Source organism: Amblyomma americanum, chromosome 3, assembly GCF_052857255.1.
Source record: "Amblyomma americanum isolate KBUSLIRL-KWMA chromosome 3, ASM5285725v1, whole genome shotgun sequence".
Taxonomy (NCBI): Eukaryota; Metazoa; Arthropoda; class Arachnida; order Ixodida; family Ixodidae; genus Amblyomma; species Amblyomma americanum.
The window spans coordinates 173,083,880-173,098,671 of NC_135499.1; the positions used below are offsets into that span (position 1 = coordinate 173,083,880).

The 14,792-nt window shown below is 49.8% G+C and overlaps 1 protein-coding gene across 1 annotated transcript in view; it reads left to right on the forward strand.

Annotated features, from left to right (window-relative positions):
* myo (growth/differentiation factor myoglianin) overlaps positions 1–13,931 on the forward strand; it is a 68,300-nt gene extending 54,369 nt beyond the window's left edge. Inside the window, exon 4 of the mRNA XM_077658815.1 lies at positions 10,451–13,931. Within this exon, the coding sequence (XP_077514941.1) occupies positions 10,451–10,834 (384 nt within the window). The 3' untranslated portion in view covers positions 10,835–13,931. The remainder of the gene's footprint in view (positions 1–10,450) is intronic.
* Positions 13,932–14,792: the final 861 nt, after the last annotated feature.

Genomic DNA, 14,792 nt, shown 5'->3' on the forward strand with positions numbered 1-14,792 from the left:
GGATCGGTTCCCCGTTCCGAGGCTGCGAAGGCTGCGCGCACGTCGCCACTCGCCCGCACTTGCGCATCGCGACAGTTTGGTGGCCCAGGCTTTTCGCCCGTTGCTCCTTCTTTCGAGGTGCCCTCTACCCGGAAAACGAAAGATAAAATCTTTGCCGGCACAAAGAGCAGCAGTGCCTTTCTAAAGAAAAGTAATTTCACGGTGATTAATTACTTTATTACTGCCGAAAATTCATTCGCTACATTACGCAATTACTAGACCGGAAAAGTAGTTCACTACATTACAAATTATAGGAGCAAAGTAATAAAATGACTGCAATTGCATTACAGTGATTTTATTACTGGCATGTCCGCTGGAAGGCCGCCCACACTCGGAAGGCATGATGCACGGCCGAGCGCCTGAGAATAATAATAATTGGTTTTTGGTGGAAAGGAAATGGCGCAGTATCTGTCTCATATATCGTTGGACACCTGAACCGCGCCGTAAGGGAAGGGATAAAGGAGGGAGTGAAAGAAGAGAGGAACAAATAGGTCCGTAGTGGAGGGCTCCGGAATAATTTCGACCACCTGGGGATCTTTAACGTGCACTGACATCGCACAGCACACGGGCGCCTTAGCGTTTTTCCTCCATAAAAACGCAGCCGCCGCGGTCGGGTTCGAACCCGGGAACTCCGGTTCAGTAGTCGAGCGCCCTAACCACTGAGCCACCGCGGCGGGGCGAGCGCCTGAGAGAAGTTTCGTTTTTAAGACAAGGCCTCTAAAGCGCGTGGCCAGTGTAGTGGAGCCCCATATTTTTCTTCGTATTGGCCTCACCTGATAACCCTCCGCGGAGATAGCTCACTTGACAAAGAAAGGCCGCATGAAATGTTCCCACGGTAACGGTAGCAAGTGCCGTAGTTTATGAAGGCTGAAAGGCAGCCAGAAAGCGTGGACTTTTCACAGCCTTAGCGTGTTTTTTCTGCCTTCATTCCCACCGTTTGAAGCCGGGTATGCGCCTCACCCTGGCCGCGGTTCGCGTATTCGTCGACCCCCGAATTTGGAAAGTGCGATTAAAAAAAAAAAACAGTTCGTCCTATGCACGAGTAAATACGGTAATGCCGGTTCGCGATATGCGGCGCTCGTGTAGAGCACTCGCATACGTATATATCGTGTGCTAGCGTGAGAATGCGTGTACGAGCCAAAGTTCGCGATTCTTGACTCTTTTGTATAGCTTATCCGTAAATATGGCTGCTGCTGATCGACTGCAGCATGCGCTTAATTAATAAGCAGCCGCCCACATTTTTTTGCTTCAATTTGAAGTCTGTCCGTTCTTTTCAATCTGTGGCGCACTGCAGTCGATGTGAGGAGCAGGAGGAAAAGGAAAGCGGAAGATGAAACCGGTTCGCTGCCCTTCACTGTGGGGAGGGGGGCTAGGGAGTAACAGGAAAATGAGGAGGTCAGTGTGCGTTCAAGTCTTGCCTCTTTTCACCGAAGCCGCGCATCTAGCGATAACTTTTCCATAAGCTAATTGTGCCCAGCATTCACGTCTGATATCGAAATCGTGCTCTGAAGTTACCTCCTTTATTACTATTTGCTTTCATTTCTCATTAAACTAACCACCTCCCAACAACGACATCACTGGCGACGCCTAACGGCGAAACTCTGTATCAGCGCCTTCTCCTTGACCCATATTTTCTCCCTTTTGGCAAGCAAAAAAGGGGCTTGCGCGAAGCATTGGATGAAACTGAGGCTGGACCAGGGCGAACGCCTCTCGGACACTGCGCCTTGCTTTTTCGAAAAACCGCTCCATTTTGGCCGTTTCCTTCACTGGATGAATGAAGGGACTCTGTACTGAGGAAGGTTCACGTAAAGTAGTAGTAGTAGTAGTAATAGTAATTGTAGTAGTGGTTTATTAAAATGATAATAAAAAGGAAGGATAACATTTTTGCTAGCCCCGGCATCTGCCATCGAGGTAATATACACAAAACACACGTAAAGGAACGAAACGGAAAATGTTCAAAGGAGGCCCTCCAACCACTGGCGTCGACCGATTGCTGTATGACGGCGTGGTTAATCTCACGTCAGCCTGTTACGCTTGCCTGACAAGGGGTTAATCTCAGATTAACCACGACTTGACGTCAATCGGTCGACGCAATCGGCTAGAGCGCCTCCTTTGTGGGATATTTGCCGCTTCGCTCTTGAGTTGCTATATATGTCGTCGCTGCCTCTGAATCTCTCTCGGCGCGTCTCGGGCCCCAGCAGACGGGCACGCATGGTGGACGCAGCGCTCGTCGCGACTGCATTCGGCGTTTCCCACGCGTTCCGCCGGTGTGCACGCGTCCCCCGCCGTCGGCCAGACAGTCGATGGGGGGTCCGCCGGCGCGTCGAGTGGGTCGCGGCTGCCGCCGCGCGCGCCGCCGCCGTCTGCGTTCTTCTTCTTCTTCCGAGATAACGGGACGGCTTGAAAAACGCACCCCGAGACTCGCGCGCCGAGACGGTTCCCGCCCGGGCCGGGTAAGATGACCTTAGACGAAGGTTTAATGAACTTGCGCCAAAAACGGCCGGGCGTTGCCTATCTGCGACGCGACGACGGTCTGCAGCAGCCGTCGAGTGTTTGCTCTTGCTGCGATCGAAGCGCTGTTGGCTGCCGCCGGTGGCGCTGCGGCTGGTAAAACAGGTGGCTCGCTTTTCTGGGGTCGTTCGCTTTAGCAGCGCTTCATGATGCCTGCAGCGCCCGCGCTCCGCTTATTTTTGGCGAGATGTCATGTTGGAAATTGTAACGAGTCTGCAGCGTTTCGTATTGCCTATAAACGTCCCGTAAATTTGATGCTACCACATGACACCCTGACGGATGTTGAGAGAAGGAAACGGACGCTTGCGGGAGACAACTGGTGAGCTGCGAGGGTAACATAACGGAATCCAAGGGAACGAAAGCGCGGCCGAGGTTGCAGAGAAATAAAGCGGGGATTGAGATCAGGAAATTTTCAGGAACAAAGTGAGCTGTGGCTGGCGAAGAAATGGTGAGGGTGCTGATATTTCTTCGTGTCCTTGAGAAGCGGTAGGTTGACGAGCAAACCGGATCGCTTGTTTGCACTGGACCGAATCTTGGAAACGGGATTATAGTCCCCGTGTTAACATTGTCTGCGTCTTGTTCCCGTTGAAGTAGAGAAGAGAGAAGAACTTAAAAAAAATAATATTCCTCTCTAATTTTTTAACGCGGCAGCGTTAAGGCTCTAGTTGTACAGGAAATCCGGCGGCTTCGTCGACGTGGTTGGTGTTGTGAGCGAAAAATCCCCTGATAAGCAACCTGTATGTGGGCCACTTGGGTCGCGTGACCTTTTGACGTCATCACAACCTGCCTACCGGATTGTGAGCAAACTAACCACCGTGGCAGGTGGCAGATTTAATGATTGGTCGCGAGAGGTTGCTTGGAAAGCGCAACCTGGATCGGACGAACCCTACCGCAGTGGCAGCACGTGACATCGCAATGCAGTGGCGCATCCCTTAACTGCTGCACCATTCCACATGGAATGGTGTGGGGACTCCCTGGAATCTATGAATGCAAAGTACAGAATGACCAATTCCGCATATATGGGCACTAACACATTAACGCTATCGCGTCGTATCCTTGAGGCGGAGCGCAAGTGTACCCTCAGATTTTGTTTCCCATCTCCCCTCGTGACGCTGAATATACAAGTATTAAGGTGGAACATCCGCATCACATGCGCAACTAGGGCCCTCTGAGCCAGCTCACACACACCTTCCTGCAGAGCTCAGAAGGATGACTCCTCCTTACGGCTTGCCGGCCTGTCTGGTCTCTGAGACCTTAGTCTTTAATAAAAATGCAATGAGCTGCAGGTATGTGCCTGACCTGCGCCTGCCCCATCTGCAGCACTTGTCCTTTATATACAGCCTTTGTCAAAAGTTTAGAACCGAAGGGGTTTGCTTCGAGCCCTGCCCTGTGGCTCGTATACATTCCAGATCTCTTGAATGTTAAAGTATAACTTTCCCCCTCACCCCTCCTTGGGTTAGGACCTACGCGGATGCTGCGAGAACTCTTTCACTTGGCTTACATAAGCAAACCCGTTGGCCCGTAACTTCTGACGAAGAGTGTGTACGTGCGAAATTTGCCTTTGGGCGAGTCACGCGAGAAGTGTTTGTCCCTCCCCCTCCTCTTAAATCTCTATGCGGACAATAAAGTTTTATCCTCCTCCTCCGCTCCGGTTCCATCCCAAGGGCGAGGGTGCACCGGCGCACTTAGCCTTTGCAGCATTGCCCGCGCACCCAGATAGCCTCCTGTGCGATCGCTGTGCCGAGCCCTGCTTCGGGCTACCTATGCATCTCCGAGCACAGAGCGCCCTCCTCCCCTTCCTCCACCCTTTTTCACCCCTCGATGTATCTCACTCAGCGCCGCGCCGCTGACGGTTGTATGCTGAGGTATGCAACAGTATCTCATTTCTTTCCGTCCCGCTGAGCTCCGTCGGTCGCGTTGGCCGGCACACACCGAGATCGCGCAACCGTCCGCGCCCACTGCGTTGCACTCCGAGACAAGATTGCGGGCCTCGCCGCCGCTTATCTCCCCCGCACACAATCGCTCGGTGATCGCTTTCACTTCTCCACGGATTGAACGCCTGTGTGGGAAGAGCTGCAGCAGGGAAGGAATGATACAAACAGCGGAGCAGCAGCAGCCAGACTCTCCAAGACTTGCTGGCTACGCGTCTGCAGATTGCGGTTGCTGCGCTCGCCGGCGCGTGCCTCAAAGTGTTCGAGAAGTGCGTCTCCCCCGTCTCCTTCGCATCAGCTCGCATAAAATAGCGTATAGACGCTACACAGCACAGATGACCGCTATTCAGTGTCGTTACCGCGTACGGTCTATGCGAGCCACATACGAACCAGTAGATCTAACAGTCTGTATAGGGTCGCTCCATTTGAAAGGAAACGCGGGGCCTTCGCGAAGCGCTGCCGCCGAGAGCCGGCTAGAATGGGCGGAACATATATAGTGTGGCGGCCACGCGCTCCCGCGTTCCCTTTCATACTGAGCGACCCTGTATACAGCCGTTCTTCAAAAAGTGAGTTTGGTTCTGTACATGCTTTGTGACTCTTTACGCATCGCGGCCCCACATCTCTTGAAGATGACAGGAACTCTCATCCTCTACCCCCCGAAAGTTATGGATAGCTCCACTGCACAACTTATGGAAGCAAACCCGGTGGGGTCTTTAGTTTTGACAAAGGCTGTACCTTAGTTGTTCTCATAATTAATAGGCAGTATCCTGTAACAAAGGTCCCGCTGGTCATTGTACATAGTTCCTGACATGAATTGTTATGGGTCCGCGCCGTCTGTCTGAATACCTCATTTATTCCTGGTCCTTTCAAACTATTCAGACAATACGAGCAAGACCGCAAGCAATATATCCCAATTTATGGAGGGGGAGATATGACGCCGTCATTTCTCACCTAAAAATGATGTCCCCCCTGTATATGTATGCGAAACCAGACCGCGCATTATTTGCACTATAGTGATTTGTGGCAAAAGTGATTTGTGGCAGCTGATTTGGTCAATATAATTTAAAATTACCAAAAATTGAAAACATAACAGGATTTAATTGACGACGTTTCGGCTGGAGGACCAGCCTTTTTCGAGTGGCTGATCATCCAGCCGAAACGTCGTGAATTAAATCCTGTTATGTTTCTCAATATATATATATATATATATATATATATATATATATATATATATATATATATATATATATATATATATATATTACAGCATTCGTGTTTTTTATAATTTGTTTTTCTTTCTGTTGTGCTTTTGTCTATAGCACAGTATGCAACTGTTCGACGTCTTGCGCGAGGTGATGGCTTTGTGGTCTTCTCGCGAATAAGAGCGGCAAATTTACGAAAGACGCCTCCTGGTGGGATGTGCGCCGCAGCGGTGGCCTATAGTTATTTGAGCGTCCGCCTTGCATGCGGTAGGTGCGGGGTTCGATCCCCAGTGCCGCCGGGTACCCGCCGGTGATACAATAAGTACAAGCTTTCCCCTGCTTGGTGATCGGCTTCTTTAGGTTGAAAGGCTTGGGAAATGTGTCTTTGATCCAACCTTGAGTAGAAGAAAAAAAGAAAACCTTGTGCCATGGCGCTCTTTGGCCACAGATGCCCTTGCGCCTTAAAAAAAGCATCGTCATCATCAGCATCTGGGGTAGGCTTCCACTTTAGCCTGGAGTGTATAGGCTGCACTTTTCGTGTGCTCAGATTAATTGCCGAACTGTGTAGTCGAACCGTTCCCGGGTTTATTGAGGCACCAGGTGTGAAAACCTGAAAGGGCAGTTTAGAACACCTGGAAAGGCCAGCGCCCTTTGGCCCTCCGCTCGAGCCACAAGCTGCCGATATCGAGGCTTTGTCGTGGTTCGAAACCACAACGAACGAGAGCTTCGTTGAGTTCGACTTACGCTGAGGACAGCGGCCCGAGGACAAGGAGAGAATTAGAATTGGTTTTCGGGGAAAGGAAATGGCGCAGTATCTGTCTGATATATCGTTGGGCACCTGAACCGCGCCGTAAGGGAAGGGATAAAGGAGGGAGTGAAAGAAGAAAGGAAGAAAGAGGTGCCGTAGTGGAGGGCTCCGGAATAATTTCGACCGCCTGGAGATCTTTAACGTGCACTGACATCTCACAGCACACGGGCGCCTTAGCGTTTTTCCCCCATAAAAACGCAGCCGCCGCGGTCGGGATCGAACCCGGGAACTCCGGATCAGTAGCCGAGCGCCCTAACCACTGAGCCACCGCGGCGGGTGAGGACAAGGGGCACAAGTACCTTTTGGTGCACGCGTTTTCGTCCAACTCAAACGGCTATGGCCGAAAACTTTCGGCGGACCAGTGCAACAGTCGCAGTCCCGTCTGGCCAGTTGGGTAGCCTGTGCTGGAAGCTTCCAAGCTCACCACAGCGCTGTAATGGATGTAACGACAAGAGGAAGTACCTTCCAGTAGCCCTTTCAAGACGCCACTTAACATGTTCGATCGCATACTTCAAAGCACGAGCGCGCTCTGTCCATTGAGCCACATGCTGGGCTCAGCAAGAGAAGCAATGCTGAGGATCAGGCACGTGTGGACTAAGGCCCCGGTTTCGCCGAGACCCAAGCGGGTACCATTCAGTAACGCGAAGATGTTCGATCCTCCTTTATAGAACATTGTTTAGTGTGGAGCCCGCATGCGAGCAACGGTTGCTCATGCGCGGTGAAATTTTGCTTTGCCTTTCATGTCTCCGCTCTTCAGGCCTCCTTGGCTGCGGGTCTTGTTGGAACGGACAGCCCTGTTCGCATAGAAAGGTTCGGATATCTGCTGAGAACCGCGGACCTCGAGTGCTCGGCAAACGTATGCTGCGTTTAGCAGCTCACGTGTCACGGCAAAGAGCGAAGTTGTCGGGCGGACAAACGTGTGCAGCCTTGCGAAGGCATGCCGGAAATTGCTCCGCCAGAGAGGTAGACGCTTTTCACAGGCGTCGAGTGCTACAGACATGGCCACTCACTGATAAGTGTGAAGCGCCTATAGACGGGAACACGGAGAGGAGTTACCGCAGAACTCTGCTGCTCGAAAAGCGCGGCGTCCTTGCGCTGAGACCAGCTCAGTCGCAGTGGTATGCGAGGCCTCTGCAGTCCTTGCGGGTGGTATCTTTTTGTCAGCGCCATGCCCAGGGATGTCTAGAGGACATGGCTAAAGCTCGTCCTAGACCCGAAAAAACAACTTACGCCTCGCCACGATTGACCCTATCAGCCACGTGCATTGCAGGCCGTGCAATTGGAACATTCCCTTGACGATGTTCAGTAGCAGTAAACAAGTTTTGCAAAGACAGTGAGATCCTGTGTGTCGGTGAGGGAGTTGCAACTGTAGCTCTTGTACTGTGAAGAGGTCACCCTGGCGTCATTTTTGACGAAAAAAAGAAACAGGAGCGCGAAACAAAGACACGGACGTATGGTGAGAGGACGCGACTTAGCACCCGTCCCGCCCTCTCACTGTATACGTACGTGTCACTTGATTTGCACCCGTAGTAATTTTTTATTATTGTTCTGAAGAACGAACAAACAAGCCCATCAACATCTTATCGGCCGACATTGCTCGCAGAATACTAAACTACGCGCATTCACTGTCCCTCTCTCACCATCGTCCACCTTCTATTTTTCATTTGTTTTATGGTTTGTGGTTTATATATGAGGGTTTAACATCCCAAAGCGACTCAGGCTGTGAGGGACGCCGTAGTGAAGGGCTCCGGAAATCTCGACCACCTGAGGTTCTTTTAACCTGCACACTGACATCGCCCAGTACGCGGGCCTCTAAAATGTCGCCTCCATCGAAATTCGACCGCCGCGGCCGGGATCGAACCCGCGTCGTTCCGGTCAGCAGCCGAGCGCCATAACCACTGAGCCACCGCGGCGGCTCTTTGTAAAGGAGCCAAGGGGGCTCAGCCGCTCAGCCCTGCATGGTCAACTTCCCGCTTTTAACCTGCCCCCCGCCTTCGATCCCTTTCAGTACGTGGGGCTGTGCGTACACCTCGTATTATTCAAGTTTGAGAAGGAAAGCCGCGACTCGTCCTCTACTCTCTTCCTCGATGTTTTTGCACTTTCCCTCTAAAAGGGGTCTCGAGTCGACTTCTGTCGCATTCATGTAAATGCGACTGCCTGGCGGCGGACGCGTGAATCCGCTCACCGTGAGCGGATCGGGCGGTCATCTGCAGCTGCGGCGGTGGCGGGAGCCCACCCCCTCTCCCGCCGCAGAAGCGACGTGGCCGAAATCCGAGCCGGCGCGTCCTTGGTCCCCTGTCGCGTTCCGCTGGCCGTTTATCGCGATAAGTGCCTGGTAAGCAAACGAGCCCGGTCGCAAGCAGTTGCGCCGTGCGCGGCGGTCTGCTGCTGCTGCCAAGCGCCTGTGCTGCAGCCTCGGCGGTTTCCTGCAGTTCGCTCGCTCGTGCTCGTGGACGGACGAGCGCTGTGGCGAAAGCTACTGTCCAGGAGACGAGTGCTCCTGTGCATGCAAGCAAATATAGCACTGCCATTCCGAACGACGTAATATATACAGGAGGGCGCAGTAAAAAAAAATCTCGCGCAGTTTTGTCTGCCGCGAATTTATAGGTTTAAAGCTGTCCTCTAGCGCACAGAAAGGGTGTGCGCTGTAGTACAGCTTACTCCCGTTTCACTGCTTTCTGTTTAGTTTGCTGGTGTTGATTCGAGGGGGCCACAGAGTGAGACATTTTCTTTCGATGAACCGCACGGAACCTCCTTCCCTCTGCAAATGAAGTTGTTAAGTATGCATGGTGCATGCGAGGAGTTAAAGGTGAGACAAGCGCTCACACCTTCAGAAGGAGTCTGTGGAACTCCTTTACGCCTAAGAGTGTAGCCAACATCGTTGCCGGGCGCTAATTATTTACGTTGCCGTCTAATCTTATCACTGTTTCGACATAGCAATAACTAAATTACTGTAATGAAATTAGAGTAATTATTTTAATTATGGTGCAATCAATTAGTTTTCTGTTCCACTGATTTGGTAATGTAATGAATTATTTGGAGCCGTAATTTCACTGCAAAAGTAATTAATTTTTTATGAATTGCATTTCCTAAAATGCATCACTGGTCTTTGTGTCGGCAAAGCTTTGGTCTCTCGTATGCTCGTTCCTCGAAATCAGGAACGACTCGTGGCAAGCAGGCACCATTTTAAGGAATCGGCAAATACAAAAAAAAAACTGAGTTAAGGCTGTGCAAGCAGCAAGGCTGTGCTTGCAGCGTCCGAAAGTCAGATGGCACACATTGGAGTTCGAAACGAGCGAAAAGCCCACACAGAGCCACTCACATGGTTTACGTCGGATAATTGTATACAGTGATGTCCGGTTGCGCTAGTCACCACGGGACATGGGGGAACAGGTGGTAATGCGAATGGCGGGAGCTTCCCCGAGCGCGGGCTACCGGGGTCGACTCGTGGGACCGCCGAAGCAATAAATAACCTGCATCGCAGGTTTCAAATGGCGGGGACAACTTCTGGAAACAAAGCGTAGGTTTCGCGGCCTGTTTCTGTCTTGACCATTGAGCGCAGTGAGTTACGACTGCTTGGCCATGCTGCTGTTTTCATTGTTTAGTTCGTGTTGTCTTATCTTTGTAATGGCCCGGGCTTTAGGAAAGAAGGGGAAAGAATAACTGGACCGGAATTTGGGTTACTTTAGAATTTCGGGTTATTTTTGTCCTGTTTGCTTTGGTTCTCTGTATGCTAAAAAAAAGAAATAAGTTTAAAAGTAACTGCATTATTCTTCGCAAGTAATTGTAAAGTAATTGGCAATGTAATTCAATTACTTTTCATGCGTCTTCAGAAAAGTAATCAGTAATGCAATATAGTTTAATTATTCCTCAAAAGCAGTTTAGCACTGCCTCGAGCAGGTCCCTTCGTCGATGCGCGAGAGTGCACGCGCATTGAGCTGTTCCGTGGCCCCTCGCAGAGGCCCTTCCTGGTGGTGATGGTGGACAAGGGCGGCCGTTCCCGGACGCGGCGCATGGTGGGTCTCAACTGCCAGGAGAACTCGAGCGAGGAGCGCTGCTGCCGCTACCCGCTCACGGTGGACTTTGAGGAGTTCGGCTGGGACTGGATCATCGCGCCCAAGCGCTACGAGGCCAACTACTGCAGCGGCGAGTGCCCCTACGTGTTCATGCAGAAGTACCCGCACACGCACGTCGTGCAGCAGGTCAACCTGTCCGGCTCGCCGGGACCCTGCTGCGCCCCGCGCAAGATCTCCGCCATCTCGATGCTGTACTTCGACGACAACCACAACATCGTCTACGGCGTGCTGCCCGGCATGATAGTCGACCGCTGCGGCTGCTACTGACGCGCCAAGATCTCCCCCGCTCTGCTCGGGGCCCCCGACTTCCGCCGCTGCGTGGAAGGCTGTTGTAGTACAAACAAAGACGTTTCCATCGCGATGGTTCCGTCCCGCGGACGACGACGGACAGTGTCTTGCTGCGCGAGGGTGTGGACGTGGGAGCTGCTTCGCTCCAGAATAGCCAAGACCAAGTTCTTTCACCCGAAGGATGTCCCAGCTTGTCTCTCGCCCTCTCGCGTTCAGCCCTGAGCGTCAGAGCTGTCGAAACGGTTTCTTTTTTCGTGCCGGTGTGGTCGAGTCGCTCACACTGGCGTGCTGTTGGCGCCCGTGCTTCGAGCCTCGCGGAGAGGGCGCTCCGGAGGTTTGGAAGCCGAGCGGACGTGGACGTCATTTCTTTTCGGCTTGTTCTTAGGCTGCAAGTCCTGCGTAGGCACGCCATGCATCTAAACATATACGGCCGTGTGCAGAACTATAGACTGACTCGCATGGAGCCGCTCTTCCCCACGGTTCCCAAGGACTGGCCACATCGTTTTTGTGTGAGTGCGCGGTGAATGCGGACATTTGGGCGTTTGGTGGACAATTTATATAGCCTTGGCCTTTTTTTTTTTGCACGGGAGTCGATCTATTTAATGAAGGAACACGCCGGTGGGGCGCACTCGTTGATATGTCATCATACTTTTTGACGCATTGTTTTTTTTCTTTTACACGAATTTATGTTAGTGGTCTATTCTAGTGCCTTTGACCGAGTGTGCGGATAAGATCTGTATTTTTGTTTGTTTGTGGGCACACGAGTGTGCTGTATGTGGTTTTCGAGAGCTGCTCCAAAGATGTTTCTCGTAGCATGTATACGTCATTGTTTTCGTCTTTCATTGTGAACATTTTTGTTAAATAATTTCACTCCCACATGAGCCACGCGTGTTAGCCGATGGGCCGCAGACAGGTTGTATGCAGAACGCTCAAAATGAAAGTAGCGCTAAAGAAACTGCAGAAAAAAGGCCGCCACCGCCTGGAAGACGAAGTAACGAGCGTTAGCTGTTTGGTTTACTACAATTGATACGAATGAGATTAAAGTGAGCTACTGTAATGGAAATACGAATTTCACATCTTGGATTTATGTGTGACGTCTCCAATCAATCACCAATTGGATATATCAGTGACCTCACCAATCAATCACCAATTCGATTTACTAATGACGTCACCAATCAATCACCAATTGGGTTGCTATATTGATTTACTACGGGGGCTGCCATCTTGAATTCCTCGGACTTTGAAAATTTCACGCCGGAGGCAGGTGGTAGCAGACCCCAAGAAATCGAGAAACGTGATAAGAGCTAACGCTCTTAAAAAATAGGCTTAAGGTAAGCAATGGGCTTCGTAAAGCCGTAAAGCATAAATCCTACTGCTGACACCAACTTAAATTAGCGAAGAACTACCGACGTTTTCTTGCTAGGTCTTTTCAGCGAATTTTTCAGTTACTGACTGAGAAAAAAAAAAGAAAAACTTACAAGTGTCCGTCTTTGACTGATCTTCTCTTACGCGCACACTCATACAACCATGTTCAGTGCTCTCTTGTGTGAAACAGACCGCTTGCTGCTGACGTTAACGCCGCCGCGCGCTGTAAAGAGAGTTGTGGCTGCATAGCGTTTTTTGCAGAGCGAAGCATGGGGCATATGTGGAAAATTTTACGGTATGCCCAACGAGCGCGAGCTTTAGTTTTCGCGAAAATTTTTTTTTGCCTATATATATAGACTGTGTGAATAGTTCGTGTGAGCTTATTTCCTCCTCTACGATTTGTGAGTTTTTGGAGCTCAACCTTACGCATCTATTGAGGTTTGCGCCGTATTCAGTGAGAGACTCCAATAGCGAATTTTAAAACTATATCTGCGATTTGGGCTCGCTCTTCAGGCGTTCATACCCAACGATTCTGGACAAAATCATTTTTGAGCGAGAAAAAGTTTATCGACGCAATTTCTTCACATATTGTGAGATTTCACTATAACAATCAATATATCTGCAGATCTCCCGTCGTCAGGCTTGCATTTGTTTCCTATTAACGTTCTTGATGTCGTCAAAAGCGTTCCCCGTTGGTTTTCTACGGCAGTCTTAACTGCTCGATGCAAGCTTTGAAAAAATTTAAAAGAAACATTTTGCTGCACATAGTAAGAATGAACCATTACCTTCAATGTTTCCATAACGGTACCTTCCAATTTTTCAATATTCAAAAATTTTCACCAAGGATGTTGGACATGGTTCAGACGCTGAGATGCCGGGTTCCAAACGTTGAACATCGTCACATATTCTCTTTGTGTTCCTGGTCAGACGCTGCTTTTTGAACATGTCAGTGAGGCAGATCTCGTTTGGCCCTTTTTCATCCATATATAGGAGGTAAATTTCATTGTTCAGTCCTCATCCAGCTGCGTTTTTAGGCTGAGAAACGCATATGTCATAACCTGGCTTCTTTTGTGCTTTTATGCGTGCGTTTGTGTGTGTTTGTATAGTCATTGATATTGTCCTCGTATAGCGGCTTTTCTATCTTGCGAGAAATGCTACAGTTTGTTGAGTATGACGATTACTTGTTGATAACTTCAGCGCATTCAAACAAAAAGGCATTTCTCGATCTTTCATGCATACCAGAAATACGTTCGTTGTGAGGTGAGCTAGCTTCCCGGCAGAATTTGAAAAAAAAAAAAAATTGCCTTCCCCCTCGCACTCAGCTTTTCTTTTGTTCTCAGAACACTGCAGTCAGCACGTCATCGACTTTTTTCATATTCAAGTCAGCGACCTCATTCAGTCGCAAAGAATAAGTAACTAACTCTCCTAGAGAAACCGGGAATTCAAATCTGGATGTATACAAGTGACACGCTATCCAGAAATAGGCTGAAATATTTTATTTTACTGTCAAAATGAAGCCTTAATATAGCTCAACTGCTTGATTACCTACCACAAGTGAATGGGATAGCAGCTGCACTGTTGCAGGAACATGAAGTCTATAATTATACACCTGGTGAATTTTCGAAATAAAGAAACACTCCTTGGCGCGAAACATTTCTAAATACCCTCGGGCTACGGCACCTGAAAGAGCAGTTTAAGCCGCCTGAGTTTCTCATAACGGTTATACTTCCCATACAATAAGGGCTCAGAAATTTATTTCCTCCTCAAAGACATACAGTACGTATAAGAGTTTGTGTAACCACCGTCACGACATGTTGAGAACAGAGGCACGTGGCACGCTTTGTTCGAGATTGTTCTTCGCCGTGTATTGTGCACATGCCTTTGTTGTTAATGAAGCGTTGTTCACGTTGGTGAATCAAAGTTGCAGTTGTATGTCATACGAACTCCCTGTGTACAATATGTGGAGCTTTAGATCTCGGTTGCGGTGTGAAACAAAACGCAGTTATGTATCGATGTCTGTATCGTGTTGCAGCAGACACCCGTTGCAGTGAAATCGCCTTGTTCGAAATGTCGCTTATTGCGAAGTGTTTTGCCTTCAAGTGTATATAAGACACCGTGTGTTCACAAACACATTTTTTTTTAAACGAAATGCCGCTTGTCCGACTTCTCGTTATCTGCTTTAACAGGGGTCTCCTGCACTTGTCGTGTATACGGTGTGTTGCGTTTTCGTACCCGTGTTTTTCAACTTGCCCTGAGAGTGTGTAAGAAAGAAGGAGATGTTGCGCGTTGTACGACCTAAGCTACATTGTTTTTTTTTTGCGCTTAATTTAATATACTGTGAAACTTTGAGATTCTCACTTGGCGGTGGATCGTGAAGATTTGAACCAGGGTCTTGTGATCCAACGGAACCGTCCATTGATGACATGGGACTGCCGTTGGACTCGACCGCGCGAAATATTTTTGAACCACGTAACATTTGCTCTTCCTGTGGCTGTCTGCAAAAAAAATTTTCTGCTTCCAGGGGCCAGTTGTCGAAAACTCTCGTTCCAGTTTCCACACTATCTTTGCGAGC